Source organism: Trematomus bernacchii, unplaced genomic scaffold (assembly GCF_902827165.1).
Source record: "Trematomus bernacchii unplaced genomic scaffold, fTreBer1.1, whole genome shotgun sequence".
NCBI classification, from domain to species: domain Eukaryota; kingdom Metazoa; phylum Chordata; class Actinopteri; order Perciformes; family Nototheniidae; genus Trematomus; species Trematomus bernacchii.
The window spans coordinates 13,964,172-13,982,163 of record NW_022987564.1 but is presented as its reverse complement, the minus strand read 5'-3'; the positions used below and the strand labels follow the sequence as shown (position 1 = coordinate 13,982,163).

At 39.2% G+C, this 17,992-nt stretch overlaps 1 protein-coding gene across 2 annotated transcripts in view; it reads left to right on the top strand.

Moving 5' to 3' along the window:
* Positions 1 to 1,759: 1,759 nt before the first annotated feature.
* The window catches only part of angpt1 (angiopoietin 1), a 57,764-nt gene continuing 41,531 nt past the window's right edge, over positions 1,760 to 17,992 (top strand). Inside the window, exons 1-3 of one of the 2 annotated variants that reach the window (XM_034124379.1) lie at positions 1,760 to 1,978; positions 2,467 to 2,584; positions 4,825 to 4,857. In XM_034124379.1, the coding sequence (XP_033980270.1) occupies positions 2,561 to 2,584; positions 4,825 to 4,857 (57 nt within the window). In that variant the 5' untranslated portion in view covers positions 1,760 to 1,978; positions 2,467 to 2,560. Of the gene's footprint in view, positions 1,979 to 2,466; positions 2,585 to 4,824; positions 4,858 to 7,803; positions 8,212 to 17,992 lie in introns of those variants that run through there. The other variant, XM_034124378.1, reaches the window with a different exon arrangement.

Below are 17,992 nucleotides of genomic sequence, written 5' to 3'. Positions count from 1 at the left end.
ACTATTTACCCTGAGGTAAACATGGATGCCTGTATCAAATTTCACTTTAATCCATCCAATAGCTGTTGACATGTTTCAGTTTGGATCAAAGTGGTAGACCAACCAACCGACCTTGAACTAAATCATTTTCGAATGTTGAATTTTTCTTCCTTGGAGATGGGTCTGTGAGGAGCTAAAGATTTCTTAAACACTATTCTCCAAAGGCGTAGCAAAGAAAAACAGTTCTTATTGGGCCTCTGTTTAACTATATACTCAGCTGGATAACAATGTTCCCCCCTAATCCTTTTATGTTTGTCTCTACAAGGAAAACCGTTGGAGGTTGAGCCCCAGTATTATTTTCCAAAAAGGATTTCCGTAAGCAGGCTTAAAACCTGATCTTATTACTTTATAGGATTATTGCAAAGTTGTTGAAGTGGCGTCAGAGAGTAAGCCACCAGTGTAACTCTTCACTCCCTTCACATGCCCTTCAGCATATCCACTTCCTTCGCAAAACAAAATCTTCTCAAAGCACACACAAATGTATAAATCCTTAACTCTTACCTTTAAAGCCATTGAGTGTGAAAAGTGAAGCCATCACTCAACGAATTGCTAACAAGGCTATTGTGCGTGAGATGAATGGTCCCTCCAGGCCCCAGCAGACCAGACTGTGGATCTTTCAGGAGGAACTCAGGTTATGACGGGTCGACCATCACCTCAAAACATGAGAATAATACACAGAGTGACCCGTATTAATACTTGCAAATTCATTCAGCATTACCATGACACTGAGTTTGAATGTGTGTGTCCATGTGTGACCGTATGCATGTGTGTGTGCGTACACATCTTTAATCACCATCACCATGACAAACGGTAAGGCTTAGGGGCGAAAGAAAAGGTGCCATCAGTGTTTTGGCTGGGTTGTGCAACCGTTTAATCAAATTCAAATATTCAGAGTTGAAAGAAACAGGCGAGCACTGAGAGTTCTGAAGCTATTCAAGCATGCCTGAATGAGTTGCTGAGGTTTGTCTTTGGAGTCAAAAGGAACGCTTTTTGCCTTTTAAGTCCAGGGACAACTGCATTTATAACCCAGAGTGTGCTTTGTGTCTTGGCCAGGGATAGAAGAGTAAAGAGACTAAATGAATAGTGGTGGCAGATTGCATTTGTCAAAGATTTAAAAATCTTTTTAGATTTCATAACTTTCAAGTATTTTTCATAGTGTAAAAGTAGCTTTTATATAGCAGCAACTTTACTCAGAGCCATAGACTTTGTTTCAGAAGTTGGGGGAGACAAGGTTCTAAGGGTACAATATGTGTGTTTGTATTCGTCACATTTATGGGATATAGGCCTACAACAAGTTGAAATACCAGAATTTCCCTTTAATGAACCACAAGAATAATACAAATGTGTTTATGTTTTGTTTTTTTAAATATATGAAATTTGCATAGGCCTACCCAGCGCCATATAGATAGAATATATCTATATATTATACGGCTCTGGGCCTACCGTAACAGAAATACACTAAAACAGTTTACTTTTCTTAGTTGTACTCAAATTATTTTGTAAAGGTCATAGGCCTACGGATAAAACATTGAATAAATTACATTTTTTATTTTGTATTTAGGTGAGAATGCCTACTGATTATTACTTTGTTAAATTACATTTTAACCATATTGTAACCCAGGTTATTTTTGTATTTCCAATGTACATATGTTCCCTAAACGCCTCGCCCATCGGTAGATGTACCCACTAATAACGTCTCCCACCGCGAGATACTGAGTGTAGACAGGTGTGTGACAGAAGCTCAGTTAGGTTAAGAAGAGTTAGATAAGAAACTTTAACGATGTTCAACGGAAAGCTGCAACTAAACACTAGGACAGGACAAACAACAGTTCAACTGTTAAACGGTACCCTACTGCTGACTAAAGTTAGTGAAGTTATAGTGTAGGCAGGACAAACTTAGTGCGTTTTGTCCCAATTCGTTGTGGATTCAGTTATCCTGGTGAGTTAGCTGCAAGTTACCTTGTTAGCATTACGTTTCTGTAAAGTTGAACGTGTATTATTTCACTTTGAGGAATCTAGTATTGCAAAAATCTGTCCGGATATAACGTTTGTGTGATGTGAAGTAGGCCTATGGATTAATGAGCTGCAGCTCCCCACCTGTGTTGTCTTAATTGCGGCCTAGAAGCTAAGCTAAGTGCAACATGTAGCCGATAGCTGCTGGTCTAGCTCTTTTAGGACATGTTTACGTGTTGGAATTTGGGGCTAATGTGTATGTGCTGTGAAAGTGTGTAAGGCCTTATGACTGCTGTTTGGTAATATGAGTTTTCAAAAGGGAATAGGAGGCAGACATGTTTATTGAAGTTTCTGTAAAGGGTTATGTAAATTATGATAAGATGGGCAGTGAAACTGGACAGCAATCGTGCTTGGCCTTTATGGTTGCTGTTCTGAACGAATGTGTTGAGCCTGTTTTCTTCTTTTTCTATTAAGGGTGAATACTTTCTGTTGATAAAATGGAGCTGCTTCGACTGCTGCTCATTGATGCTTGTGGATGCCTTCATCTTGTCTGGAAACTGACATTTGAATGTTGTGCTGTTCCATAGCTAAGGTAAGAAGCAAAACAGGAAGCTTAACTAAGCAGGTTTATATTGCATTTGCCCTATTTTTATTTAGAAGATGTCACTTACTTTTCTGCCGGTACCAAGACTGACTAAGAGACTTGGCAGTTCAATGCTGAACAGCAAGGATTGCCCGAGGCAGGTAAAATAAAGGTTAAGAGGGTAACCTGGATTTGAAAAAAGGAAATGTAATACATAACTGAAACGGTTTTAATAGATTGATTTGTATTCTATCCTTAGTCAGTGGTTGTGTTTGTTTTTGTGACATGGATGTCCTGACCGAACCTAAAGAATAGAGTTAAACTAGAGATCAAAGTTATCCCATGGCCAAATCAGACTTTAAGATCTAGGGTATTATGGAAAACCAAATATAACACGTTACATAACCAGATATTGGACCAGCAGCACAGATAAACCACCAGGGAAAGATAGACATGAGACACCTGCATTGTTGTGACCATGTTTGCTAGCTTGTCGTCTTTTTCATTACTGCCTTTGCTTGGATGTTGCACATAAATCAATTAAATCAAATCAAGTTTTATTTATATAGCACATTTTTAAACGATTTTTGGTCGAGCCAAAGTGCTGTACATATAATAAAAATACCCTACAGCAAAGACACTTTACAGAAAATACAACAGCACAGTTTGTGCAGAATATCAGTATGAGAAAACGACACCCTCTGTCCTTTACATCGTACAAGGAAAAACATCCGGAGAAAAACCCACAGTTTAAAGGGAAAAATGGGAGAAACCTCAGGGAGAGCAACAGAGGAGGGATCCCTCTCCCAGGACGGACAGACGTGCAATAGATGCCGTGTGTAAATCGAAGAGATAATACATTTTACAGCATAGGTAGACCAAATGTTTGGAAATGCATGTGTCTATAATAAGAAGATGAATCCACGAAGATGTCAACAACAATCCTGTGGGAGCCATCAGGGAAGCAGCATGACGAGAGCCAGGCAGGACCGCAGAGACAGGCCCAGCCACGACCCGAAGTCCACGACTTAATCCAGAACTCAGGATAGGGGATCCAGGGCACAGGACCACAGCAAGAGGATCAGCCTCGACTCCGGATCCCGGCGTAGATATAGACACAAAACAAGAACATTTGGGGGAGGCTGGGTTAATCGGAACATCAGAATACACAGACACAGACAGACGGAAGGAAGAACAAGCACTCCCTTAGGATAGGTTGAGGGAAAAGGGTAGCAAGTAAGAGAGTAAGAAACAGAGGTGGAGAGGCACACGCAGGGAGCAAGGTTCCCACTGGAACCTTAGTTGGAATTGATGAGAGGTAAGGAGGTAAGCTGTGAATACGGCCATAACACTCCCCAGCCTGAATAAGCCACTCTGCAAACCTGTTTCCCTCTAATAAAACCTCGAAAGGTCAGAGAGGGAAAAGGTTTTTGGATAAAGAGAGGATAAAAAGAATAGATTACAGGAGTATGAGAAGTAGAGAGAGAAAAGATTTAGAAGAATGAGTAGTAGTAATAACCTTAGTTTTAAATATAAGATCCAAGTTTTTAGGATTGAAGTGAAAGAGCAAGAACCAAAATGTAGGTGAAGAGGCACAGCGTATCTACGTCAATGCACTCTTATTAGATTATTTTATCAGCTATAAGCTTTATCAAAAAGGAAGGTCGTAAGCGTACTCTTAAAACGGATAGGCTGTCGGCCGCCCGAACACAAACTGGAAGCTGATTCCACATAATACGTAGAGCCAATTGCAGTATTGTGTTTTAATGTCTGGCATCCTTATTTACGTCCACAAAACCTACAAAACAGGGTCGCAGTTGTAAAACATTGCTCCAAAGCACAACTAGTGGTCAAAAACTTTAGTTGAAACTATAATAGTTAGGTGAACAAATATTAAGTTTGTTTTCCCACTACCCAGTGGAAATGAATTGTTTTAAGTTTATTTCACTTATACGCAAAGGCCAGCACAATAGGAATGACTGGAATAAGGTCTCAAAACTCTGATCTTCTATGTTCTCACATCATGCATTCAATTGTAGATCACATGCGGAAGGCAGTGTCATTCTGAGTGATGTTAAGCTATACAACATGTCCTCCCAAACTTTTGACAAGTAAAACATTAGCAAGATTCCCATGAAGGCCAGCTGCCTCAAGGCCTCTCACAACTGACATGAACCGCTCTGTATTTGACTGTCACCAGCAAAATTATTATTGCATTTCACCAAACTGGGTGTGTGTTTTATTCACAGGAAGTAAAGGACAAACGGCATGGGACCGCAAGGGTAAGCAATTTATTGTTCTTTTGTAGCTTTGAAAACCGGGTTTGTTCTCTCAATAAGTTTACATTCCAGAAAGAAATCAGATCTGAGATTACACCACTCAGTTACCGACACATACATATAAACAGCTTGTGTTTCCTCATAAGCCTGTTCAGATGAGCCAATGCTGGCTGCAATACAGCAGAATATGAGCATATTGACGTGGATGTTGCAAAGTGGTTTCAAACATATTTTAATGAAAAGCATGGATACAATTTGGTATCAAATACTAACTTTCTATATATGCCAGTGCAAAAAAACATCCCCTTTAGTTACGTCTGTGAAGCTGGCTGTGGTTATCTCTTGATATTATCTTTGGAACAATTAGTCTCACACAAATATAGACAAATATAGATATTTCTTATTTTTAGCAGACAAATGTTTTTTTTTTTCTGGCTGAAATGAAACTAACTAGTAGATTTCTATTAGTTATAGATGGCAAGTAAATATTAAATCTTAGAGTTGGTTGAATCTTTTCAGGCGACTCTGGAGAAAAAAGTCTTACATTTACACTTGATGGGTACATACAGTACATGCTGTCTAGCAAAAGGGTCAATACATTGTTCACAGAAGACTCGACAGAAAACAACACTTTTTTCATTAAATCTTTGTTTTTGTAGATTTTACAGAAGTGATGAGTAGTTTTAATTTTTGAGTTGGCAGTTAACTCCCACTCGGTTTCCCTTGGACACAGTAACTGGCCCCCATGTAAGGGCACCACCAAAGTACGTCAAACAAAGACAAGCGCTCCTAGAGATATTTGCACATGCTTTGTGTCTTGGCCAGTCTGGGTTATTCGAGGGTTTTGTTATCTTGGGTCTCCTTCATGCATTTGTTCACACCGCCCCTCGGCTCCCACACAAAGGTCCCAACTTTTTGCAGCCCCCTGCTATCACTGAATACACACACTCTATCAAACACACACATGCAGGATCGTGCAGACATATTTAGTATAGCATATACTATAGCAGGCACATGGAGACGGTAAACACTTGTACACATTGCCACTTCATAGAAGGAGCACATGCACACTCAAGCACATGCACTGTCACACACATTTGGATGTTTTGGACCAAAAAAGGAAAGTTGAAGTCCGGCCAGAATTCAGCGAGCTGTGTCTCCCAGAATCAGAGATTTAAATGGGCGTCCAAAACAAGGACTTGACCTTTGATCTGGTGCCTTTCAGCGCTGTGTTTCCTCACTCTGCTCCTTCTTCTAGCCTAATGATGGAGACACATTCCTATTTCCCCTGCTCATTCTTGGATTTCACTTCTGTTTCTTCCTGAAAACATGGCAGAGTGTGTGGGATGGAGACATACTGTACATTAAATGCAGAATCTCATTCAAATTGGGTGAGTTTTTAAATCAAGAGATTTTCAATTGTTATTACCGCAAATTAATCCAGATAATACTGAAGTTAAAAGCCTAGGAAAGAGAAAAAAAACCCTCAAGTGATTAGTACAGTTACTACTAGTACTCCTTTTTAAAATGTAAGTTTTAGTTGATTTGGCGACACCTGTGGTGACTGGTTGTAATGCTAGGAACTAAGTCCTACAGTTGCATTTGAAATGTCTAATTTATAAAATACTGGGTAAAGACATTGACTGACTTGTGCATATCCTTTGTTGTTTGGGTGTTATGGACATTTTCTCTATTTGATAAATTGCAGTTTTATGCTTACCTTCTCAAAAAAAGAATGTGCAATAAATGCATCAACACTGTCATGGTTTCAGAGACCATTTGAATAATGACGACTCAGCCAATCAATATAATTCACTAATCAACAAGATTATTGCTGTGGTCGTGTGATTGAAGTGCCTAACGCCACTAAGCTGCAATGATCACCCAATGCACAAAAAAGTTCAATCCATAATCTAACCCTAGCTGCAGTTTTTGTGCGAGACGGGTCACAGAGACTATTGCTAAGTATATTTTACTTATTTTATTTAAGTGATTGTGTAAATCGGTCAAAATTCCTTTTGGTTACACAGTTAATTATTAACATTCCTTAAACCTTTAAGGGTCTTGGGAAATATAGGGCTTCAACCTCCATTAAAAGAGGAGAAGATCTCACTTCTCATGATCTAAGTTTTCTATTGTCAGGAGGAGACAAAAGAAAGTTGAGAGTCAGACTATAAAAAAAAAAAAAGGAATAAACCTCCCTCGCGTCTACTTTTGATATAGCACCTGTCACTGTACAGTATAGAAGGGAGTAGAGTTAAATCTCAGGAGCAGATAAATTAAATGCACACGTTTAGACAAGTTCTTTGTGTCAACACAGGGGCGAAAAGGCAGGTCAACCACATGAGCCTCGAGCCAGCAGAGCCTGTAAACCGATCCTCGTAGTCTAAGCACATCCTCTGTGTTGGGGTCCCTTTGCTGCCAGGCTCACACACACTGGTGCGTGCACACATACTTGCATTCCTCTGCAGGCTCTGCGAGGGGCAGGCGCAGAGTGTGCTGTATGTTTGGCGCTGTTCTTCAGAGTGAGCGTCTCTCTCACTCTCCCCAGTCGTTAAGTCAGAGAGCAGAGGAGGAAGGGAAGGCAGAGAGTCCAGGGGAGGTCTGACGACACCATCTCAGCTCGCTCGGCACCTTATTTTAAATGCACAGATGGATCAATGCAAGCACACAGTCTGGCTTTGATTTCCTGGAGAAACATCAAGATTTATAACAGAGCTGTCACACTGCAAGACATGCGTGCAACTTTCCCGGCCAGGATGAAAACTTAATGTACGTTTCCAAGGTGAGAGAAGCAGAAGCTTTCAATGCTGGAGGTCCAATGTAAGGATGGATGACACAGGCTAACAATGTTCCTCACCACCTTCTGATCCAGCTTTAAAGGAACATCCAGCTAAACAAAGAAGATCAAGTAACTGAATTCACCTGCAACCTTTACTCGAGGCTGATATGATGCTGTGGTACAACTTTGGCCGGCACTTAATCTCGCTGGGAGCATTTCTGGTGATCGTGAGCTGCGGAGGAGGGGATCAGCGGAGAGGGACAGAAAGCAGCAGCACAGGTGGCAGCAGCAGCAGCAGTAGTAGCAGTAGCAGTAGCAGCAGTAATGGAGGAAGTAGTAACAGTAATTACAGCAACAGGAAATTTCATAAGATCCAGCATGGCCAGTGCACCTATACATTCATCCTACCTGAGGGAGACGGAGCCAGAGGAGGCGCCTGCAGGGAGGCGAAAGCCGGTAGCCCAGAGCACAACTCTCTCCAGAGAGACGCTCCGCCAACTGAGCCGGAGTTACCCAGCCAGAAGATCGAGCAGCTCGAGCACATTATGGCGAATTACACCCAGTGGCTACAGAAGGTAAGGATGCATTTTTTTTAATCTGATTATCGGTTGTTTGATATTGCGTCACATTTTCTTAACAGCAGGTCAAATGGGAATGCAGTTACATTTGTCTTGTTTATTTAGATTCATGCTGAAAATTGTACGTATTGAATCGCATCTACAACAACCCTGCATGGGACCGGCTCTAGTTTCTTTTGAAGTGGTCACGCTGTAGTTTATTTGTTGTGATATTTGTGTTTCCGTGGGTGTGTGGTCTCCGCAGAGTGTCTAGTTTGTGGCTTCACAAGATAACTTGTTTTGGTTTCTGGATGAGGCTCTCAAACTAAATCCAGGCCGTGTTTGCTGTTTTCTTGTAGTCCTCACATTATTTGTCAAAGTGTTTGTCAGAAGAAGTGTTTATGTGCTTTAAAGGGAAAGGATTTTTGTTTGGGTGATTCTATGTTGCCAGACTCAAAGTGAAATGAGGAGCAGGGATGGCAGTGAAAAAGTGCACAGAAAATGGGGATAAACTGGATGCAACATATTGTAAATTATTATAAAATCTCAAAATAAGTTTGGTCAACTCACAGGATAGATGTATTTCCTTTTGTTGCTGATAATTTACATTTTTTTAAAACAAGGCTTTTATCAGAAAACAGAATGTGTATTTAATAATCGATAAGACAGAGTAAGCAACATGATTTATACTATCATCCCTGCTATGCTGTTATGTAACTGTGTACATTGGCTGATTTGAACTTTTTGTTCTGGATGACTCACAGCTGTCTGATATTCTGGCTTCTCTAGACATCTTGTACTGCAGCGACTCCGGTCTGCCGCTATGTAGCCGACCAGCAAACACTATCTATTTTTTACAACTTACTCTTTATTTTTCCCTGAGCAAACTACCCTTTAAGTAAATTCCACAGATGTCCCATTGAGTTGCACGGAGCGTCGGTCATAGAGCAGAGGTAGTTATATGTCAGTCGCCCCCTGTTCTCCAGTGGGCTGTCTCTTTAATGGCAGGAAGTCAGAGAAAGAGCCCCTAGAGACACTCAGAGGAGGAACAGACAGAGAAAGAGAATGCTCCCTTTATTTATTCAAGCCAAGGACGTGCGAGTACAACTCGAAAATCCAGACTTGAATAAAAGAAGAAAACTTGAACCTGTTTGATTCTTCTGTATAATAAAAGCAACATAATCTTCATATTTTTTTTTGCTGATATTATGTTTAATAACTCGCATTTAATAAGTCTTTAACAACCAAATTAGAATTTATGTATAGAGCCACCAAGGTGTGTACTATGTTCAAATATGGTTCTACTGTAATGTTAATGGGTTGCAAATCGGGAGGCCATCACTGATATGGCTTGGCAGGCACTTTGCTTTTCTAAGCTTTGAGACTTTGTGTCTCCAAAGAGAGCGAGACTATCTTCCTGAAATGAATACTTGAATCAAATAAACAAACTTTCAATTTCGGCATAACCGGCTCCTCAACTTTCCAAAATATTGTTCTCAAACAAGATTAGGAGGCTTAATCTGTGATTAATTGCTTAAAGCTAATGGTTTATTTTTTTGTCTGCAAATCTTTTGCCTGCGCAGATAACACCTGATGGATTTGATTGATTACAGAGGGACTGGGAAAATGAATCACCCTGAACTTCATCAATACCCCAACTCTTTTCATTAGCAATAAGCATGTCCTCCCCAAATGTGTCTGAGCTACGCTGGTGTGTGCCTGCTTTTCATTTACTCTCAAAGTAAACTTCTCACTCCTCAGGTTATAGGAAATAGTAATTCCTCATAAATTACCCAGGCGTTGGTCGCAGTATGTTACAGCAAGATGTTGATTGAGTTTGCAATTGGAGGCGGCTCCACCCTCCTGCAAAGGCAGATTATGTTACTTAAGCTAGAGCAGATACAATTCCGATAAAATACTGTATGAGAGGTATTTTGAGTTTACAGTTCAGAATCTGTGAAATATCAGCTTATCATCGGTACTGTATATTACTGGCTTTATCTCAGTTTAGTGTAGGAATTTAATGTTCATGGTGTATGTCAAGGTTTAAAACATGGTGTACATGTATATATATTCACTATCAATTGAGTTTTTAGATTTTGAGGGCTGAACACAAATATGCTTTTATCTAATCAAAGAAACAGAAAGGCCTGCACCTTTTTTTTTATTGATGAGTTTCTACACCAGTGTGCTATTTAAAGTCTGTAAACCTGTGTGTTTCTGCATTGCTCCCAAAAGCGATCCATGTGTCAAGAAAGGCCAGGGGTGAAATAACACTGGCTTTATCTTTGCTCAATGGACCTCATCCGTCTTTGATAGTACAAGTGATACTATGAAAACACAACGGCAGCGTTTGTAGACTGAAGGTTTGACTAATGAGACCTCTCGTGTAACTTTCTCCTTAGATTTGAAGAAGGGTGTGTTTGAAAACGTCTGCCATCACCATTTATACTAGCATACCTCTTTCCTGACACTCTGGAGTTTTGCTTGACTGCACATATACTTCATTTCAAATGTAAAAATAGTTTAAATTATTTTAAATTTCTAGAATAGACATCGCTCTATTAAGTAATGACTGATGTTTGTAAAACATAATTCCCTGAAAGGATGGGCTTTTGGAAAATATCAAACTTTAAAAAAACACAAAGTAAAAGATTAACAGAAGAAAGGAATTGGCGTAGACATTTCAGAGGGGACACTTAAACACACAGTGGTAATTCAGCCTAATTGCACTGCATGGGGGGGGAACATCAGGATGCAGTTAACATTTTTCATTGGACAGAAGATTAAGTGTCCTGGCCAGTCTATCTATCTCAATCAAGCCAGCCTTTTTACTGCTTGTCTAAGTGAAAGCTCGCCCTGATGTTGCTCCAGCCAGTCCTGATGAAAGAGACGGACGGAGGAGACGATCCAGATAGCACACCCGTGGTTCGGTGCTCAGTTCAGTGTGGGGGATAGACGGGAGAGAATGATGCAGCAAACAGCTGTTGGGGAAGCATTTTAAGTCAACCCAGGGTAGAGTATATGGACCCTGATAACATTCCTGACCAGTCAAAGGTGGCTTGTGTTTGTCCAATGATTACTTCCCTGGCCTTCCAGCAAGGCAAGGAGCCTCAGACAAGCTTGGCTCTGAACTCAGAGAGAAGATGTAGCAGAAAACAAACTACTTCAAACATAAAACAATAACAATGAGCCTTTAGTTGTGTATTACATTTTTAACAGAGCATGGAAAAAAAGGCAGTGCTGGAATTAACAATAAAATATATGATCAATTATCAATGTGATTTTTGTCTATCCCAGACACAAGTTGTCAATTGTCAGAAGATTATTTAAAGAAAGTTAGATTGACCTTTTGAGATACCTTCCTCAATTTGAAACATTCAGCGATGTATGACTCAAACATCCACTATCTTACTGCAGCCACAAATCAAGTTTAAAAACCAACTAATCAGATAAACTACATGAAATTACAAACTGGAACGACAGTCAAATGCAAAAAAAAACAACCTCAAACTCATTTAGCAAAAACTGCTGTTACATGTTTTTTTTATTGTCTGCAGTTTTAGGAAAAGAGACATTCAAACAAGGGATATTAAGAATTCAATACCTGCTCTATGTCATTTAAGACAATTTTCATCTTTCTTAAAGTGTTGAGTTTTGAAAATAAACTCTAATCACAGTAAAATGTTGTTATAGTTATGCTAGTTTGGCTTCTTGATCAGAAGTGCAATGAGGATTACTCTTGTTGGAAACATGAGAATGGATGGGTTTTAAGGATAAATATAAGGCTGACTATGAATCATGCATTTTATAACACGTTCAGAGAATATCCTTTCTTCTTTCATTAATATTTCAAGGACAAGGAAACTTTGGCACAGATACAAGTTTAGCAAGCCAAATTTTGTTTCTGCTTTTCTGAGAGAAAGTAATGGATCCTCTCGTTTCCCTCCTGGCGGAGATGGTAACGAGTGGTTGAGAGCAGTGTTTCTTGAGAAGGCTGGCCTGTGCCAAACTAAGCTGTTGTACAAAGGGAGGGGAAATAACTATCCACACTGTCTTATCCCTGTGAAAATCCCATCATTCTGCCTCTTGAGAAACATGTACTCTGCTGCATAAACAGTGGTTTAAAAGGATATATCGACATGTGGGCAGCAGCTTGTTTGCCTTACATACTGGGAGTTCATACGAGAAAGGGTGAATATGTTTCTCTACTTAGTGCTATCAGAGGGCCACACAGCATGCCTAGGGATCCAAGGAGAAAGCTATCTATTTTAGGGGTGACTGCCTCTATGAGAGTTTATTTTCACTGATAATGTGGGCCAAAACTAACAATTGGATGATGCAGAAAGGCTAAGGAATGCTCCGAGGAATAGAAAGCTCTTCCTTCCTGACCCCAAAAACTTGTAAAAAGGAAACCATGTAAATTGCTGAAGGACACTACAATAACAGCTTCCAGAAAAGTTGTCTCGGCCGCACTTTCACTATGACTGAAAACGGAAAGGAAACAGAGCTCTCTGCTTAGCATGTCATGGGAATAGGGAAAAACATTACAGCCATGCCACAGTGATTCCACATGGACAACGGAGCCCAACATTGTTAATGTTTCCGATTTTCAGCAAAAGGAGCATTTAGTGTTTTTGTCACTCAATTTGTCCAGCCACGTTTGTTTTAAGACCCCCTTTTTTCCACATACTGGAAGTTTTGATATTGGGCAGGCAGGTATTGTACACCTGTCCTTTTTTTTTTATCTCAATACATGAAGTCGTGCATTTTACTGTGCTTTGAGTCTGTCTAGTTTATCTTTTGCAGCTATAATGCGAGCATGTGGTTCCTTTTCCATCACTCATTTCAGTGAATCGCTCTCTGGTGGGCACTTTATAGGGAATTTATTTTGTTTTAATTATAAGGTTATACATTTGGCTAAATGCTTGAAGGATTTATGATGTCCCTTCTGAAAACCGTGTTGCTTGAAAGCTTGTAGCTTGGCACCCACTGATGCATCTGTGAAATAAATTGAGTTTCCTCTGATAGGTTTGTGTTTCCATGTGCCCTCGAGTACATTCATTTCCGTCATTTCTTTCTTCATTTGGTTCCTGGAGGCTTTGTAAAGTGAGTGCTCTGCAATGGGGGTGATTTCTTTAACCTGAATTATTTAGTTATTTTACACCACTTTATGAAAAAAAACTCTATAAAATTGACATACTTTTACCTCAATTCTCTTGTCCCATGTTGAATGAGGGTCAATAGTCACTCTCGTTTACCTCTTGTTTATATTATATTGTACCGTAGCATTCATATATTTTCTTACATAACAACTCAAACAAGAAAATCTTAAGTATAAATCAATCTTTATTTATAGGAATCATTATAAATAATGATATTTTGGGACGGCAAGTGGAAGTCATTCGAACTGAGAGTGTAATTTATGGTCAGAAGAGTTGCCAAAAGCACAAGGTTCATGGCTGTATCTCTGCCACTACTAAGGTTGAGTGATTATGAGCCAAATATTAGATAGTAAAAGCTTAGATGGAGCGAAACATTAGACATTATAGTCAATCTGAGTGCAAGTAACGTAGTGTTTTCACAGCCTGCTGCACAACTGTGTTTGAACCTATTTCAGTCTTTGAACCGGCTGTTATCTTTGTTGTATTTTTGTTTTATAATGACTCTTGATAAGCAAAGCAGATGATAATACTTCTCACCCGTATCTGTGGGTATTTATTTTCCTTGAAACTTCAGGTCCATTTAAGTTGTGAGCAGTAAATCAAGGTTTGATAAAGACTGAGAAAACTGAAACGGCATTAAAAAACAAAACCGCATCGAGAAGTTGAGCCTCTCTCAATAGATACCCCAGGACGTCTACACAGTGTGAATTTACAATAACGTGTCAGTCACTGTTTCCTTTGTTTTTTTGTTTTTTTTTACAGCTGCTTTTTCTTTCAGGAAAAAAAACAAAACATGAATGTCTAGGATTGCTGGTTCTCGCACAGAGCAGGAGAATGAACATCTTGAATTTACTGCAAATTGTGCAGCTGTCGCTTCATTCCTCATTTTATGTTCATTACATTTTTAAGTTTACTGCAAGTAGTTCTGTTTGATCCCCTACATCTCTATATGTTAATTTTGTAAAGTCCTGAAGCCTCCCCCATGCTACCTCTGAGGCCGATTCTCCCCACAGCGTCTCTTTGACTCACCCTGACAGATGTTGCTTTTTGAGTGGATATCGTTGTCTGTCAACGCTGGGGAGCCTTCCAGAGGTTCCAGAGGACAGAGCCGTTTCACCTCTTTATTTTGAGTTCAGCCCTACAGATTTAGTGTTGCTAGGTTTTCCAATTGAAGTAAAAACAAAATAATCACAAATGCATGGTTGAAAGACATTCTTTAATTGGAAAATAAAGGGCTATAGAATCAGTCAGAGTTGATGACAGGAAGCAAGTAAAGTTGAAGAGAGATAAAGAAGTAGATCAGGACAGAGTGCAAGATACAGGGTGAAAAACGAAGTGTCCCATCTAGGAATTATCTCACTTATTTATTTTGACAGTATTTGTTCTGTGGTGTGGTAGAGAGAGAGAAGTGGTTGAATATCGTGTGATGTATTAACTTACAATGTAAGACCTGCACACAGCAATGGTAGTAAGAACAGAACTCTGCAGAATGTCTTCATATAGCCCTGTCTGTTTTCTGTAGGTGGTTTGGACAATTCAGTGTTAGGTCTCGGTTTAGCGGTTGAGTTCTTTGACTCGTGTGACACCTCATTCAGCGTTCGTACAGACATACATGCATATATTCACACATACAAAAAGATATAGACGCGCACACATACATTCACTCAATCTACATATATGTTTTTAAAAAACACAATCTAAGCCCTGTCCAAAGCTGTGTTTGCCTCGTCTGGGAGCCGAGCCAGGCTTCTCACACTCAATACCAGGACTGGAGTTGGCACAGAGACTACAGACGTGACACAGTGAAGTGAGTTATATATCCCCACTTTCAAAACATAACACCCTTAAAAAATGGTACAGAACAAGTCAAAAGTCATCATAAAATAATTTACATTTTAGAGCTTTCACCACTCTTCCTTTCCTTTGTCCTTTCAGCTTGTTGTGTGCCTTTTGGTGCCACCGCAGTCAGTTATGTCAAAGCAATCAATTCACTGATGGAAAACACCTGCTTACACTGTTTCTATTAAATGCAATATTTAAAATAGGTACAATGCATCCATCATATTGCAGGCACTATTATAAAATCATTTCAGCAAGAGATTCTGTACTTACCATGTATTTAAGATCAGTAATCTATTACAATTTAAGGCTTTAAAGATTGCTGTTACATTTGTATAATGATTCATCATTACATAATTGTAGTTGCGACCTGACTGTTTATTCACAATTTAATTTAAGTGTTTAGGATGAATTATTAGTTAAATATTGTGTTATTATCCCTTTCCGTACAACAGCAACTCACTAGCCCTAAACTGTGCTGCTCTACGGTGTTCTAACAGGAAGTTTCTCATAAATCTATCATTGATCGAACAGATGTATGTGCTTTTTGAATCTGCGTTTAAAAACCAAATACAAATGGTCCTTGATGTTTATTTAAATTGACATGTTTGCAGTGGTTGTGAGATGGAGAGGCTAACCCCCCAGAATCGTGTGTGTTTGGTTATCTCTGCATGTGTGTACAGACACATTTGTGTCACTCTAATTTCCATTACATTATCATGTGTTTGTTTTACGACATTGTTTGACTTTCATGAGTCTGTTTGGATGAAATGGCCTTCAGCTTAACTGATGGCCTGTAAAGGATCAAATGAAATGTTCCTTCTCTGGACTCATACAGTCATAAGGTGAAGCTCAGACAAAAAATCTGTCACATTTTCTTAGCGACTGTCAAACAGCACTTCTGTTATGAACGTAGATGTATACATTCTTTTGTGGTGTCTAGAGTAGCCCAAGACATATGTCAAACCAGAGAAACTCCTTTCTAACAATGCACGAAACACAGTTCCTGTCTGCAGTTCTGCAGTTTCATGAATAGAGTATTTTCCCTATTTAATAATAGTATACATTGTGTAGAACTCCTGAATTGTGGACAAATCACTCTCATCTTATGGTGATCCGGACCAGCCGACGTAGTTTTCATTACCAAGGAAGTGTATTTGTTCCTGCTGGCTTCACTATTGTTGTTTCAAAGCTCTTTTTTGACCTTGGAATCAGCAGTTTAAATACTCACCCAAAGCCCACATATTATATCTCTTATAATTGCTCAGAAAATGTACACCGTACAAAATTACAACATTTACATTCCATGTGATATGATCAAAAGCTCCACTAAAGTTACCTTGTGGAAAGATTGGTGAGTTAGGAAAAATTACTTTATTTAACCAATGTTCCTGCCATATCCCACCCTCTGAGATACGTTGGACCAGAGGATTACAGTAGATCGTAAGGCTGTTTGTGTTTGCTATAAATATTCCAAACACAAAGTATGTTTGATGTTGTTGAAGTTTGTGGAAATTCCTGTGAGATGTGCTTGGATGTTTTGCTTTGTTGTCTGAACATAATGATCCCGGTTTAGTTGCACTTGCTTTTGATCACCATCATCTCCTTTTTGACTGTGTTTATACTAGGGATGGGAATTTGAAAGCAAATGTATATTCGAATATTCGACCCCCAAAAAAACGGTTAACTGAAATGTACATATCCTATAAACTTTTTTTTTTTTTAATTATGTGGGAAAAAATGTTACAAAAGAAAAAGAAAATTTGAAAAATAAATACATGTTTAAATAAGTATAGAAACCAAGTCGAATTTGTCAAATGTATTGAACTGGTGATCACAGTTTGAACAGTTGACAGCTATAGGCCTACAGCTTTCATGCTTAAAACATAACTTGGTTTTTCAACAACATAACGGGTTAGGGTAACGTAACCCTATTACAACAGAGATCAACAACCTATAACAGGGCCTATGCACAGAATGCAGCTATTCAATACTCATTCTTGTTTAAGAATATGTGCATGTCTATGAGAGGCGGGTGCGGAGGCGATTCACAATCAGGCCAGCTGTAGAGAAGACCCTCTCAGCTGGAATTTGGGCATAAGATGAGGTTTGAGTCTGCATGATCTGCGAGTAGGGAGGGGCAGCAGCCATATCATTTGCTAGAACTAGCTAGATCTGATGGATTTGGACATAAACGCGAGTGAAGTATAACCGGACGCGAGAGAGAGAGATCAGTACCTGCAGCTCTGCCCGCTGTGAGGGACCGGTGAGCGGAGCAAAACACACCTTTAGACCTAACACATTTAGCTATGGCACTGTCGTATACATTGAATTATTCCATTTGATAATATGTAATCAACTTAGGCACCCCTCCCAAAAAATAAAATATATATATATATATATATTCACAACTCATATTCGAATACCTGAATCATTTCTAATATTCGATTAATCGTTCCCATCCCTAGTTTATACACACATCTTGTGCACTTTAGCCTAAGAAATGCAAAAATAAACAGAAACCTAGGCACACGAAGCCAGGGATTATACATGCAGTGCACTTTGTGTACTCCATACTTCTTTAAATCCTCCTAATCTTTCCTTATGTCTTATAGAAATGTACTATAAATCATCCAAAAAAGCAATGTTTGCCAAATTGCAGTCAGATTGCTATGCTTGTTTAAATAACTTTAGATGCATAACTCACAAATATATTTATCCTGTGGCTTTTCTCAAAAGACTTGTATCATAGCAAGCTACAGACAAGACACAAACATGCACATTGTCAGTTTTCC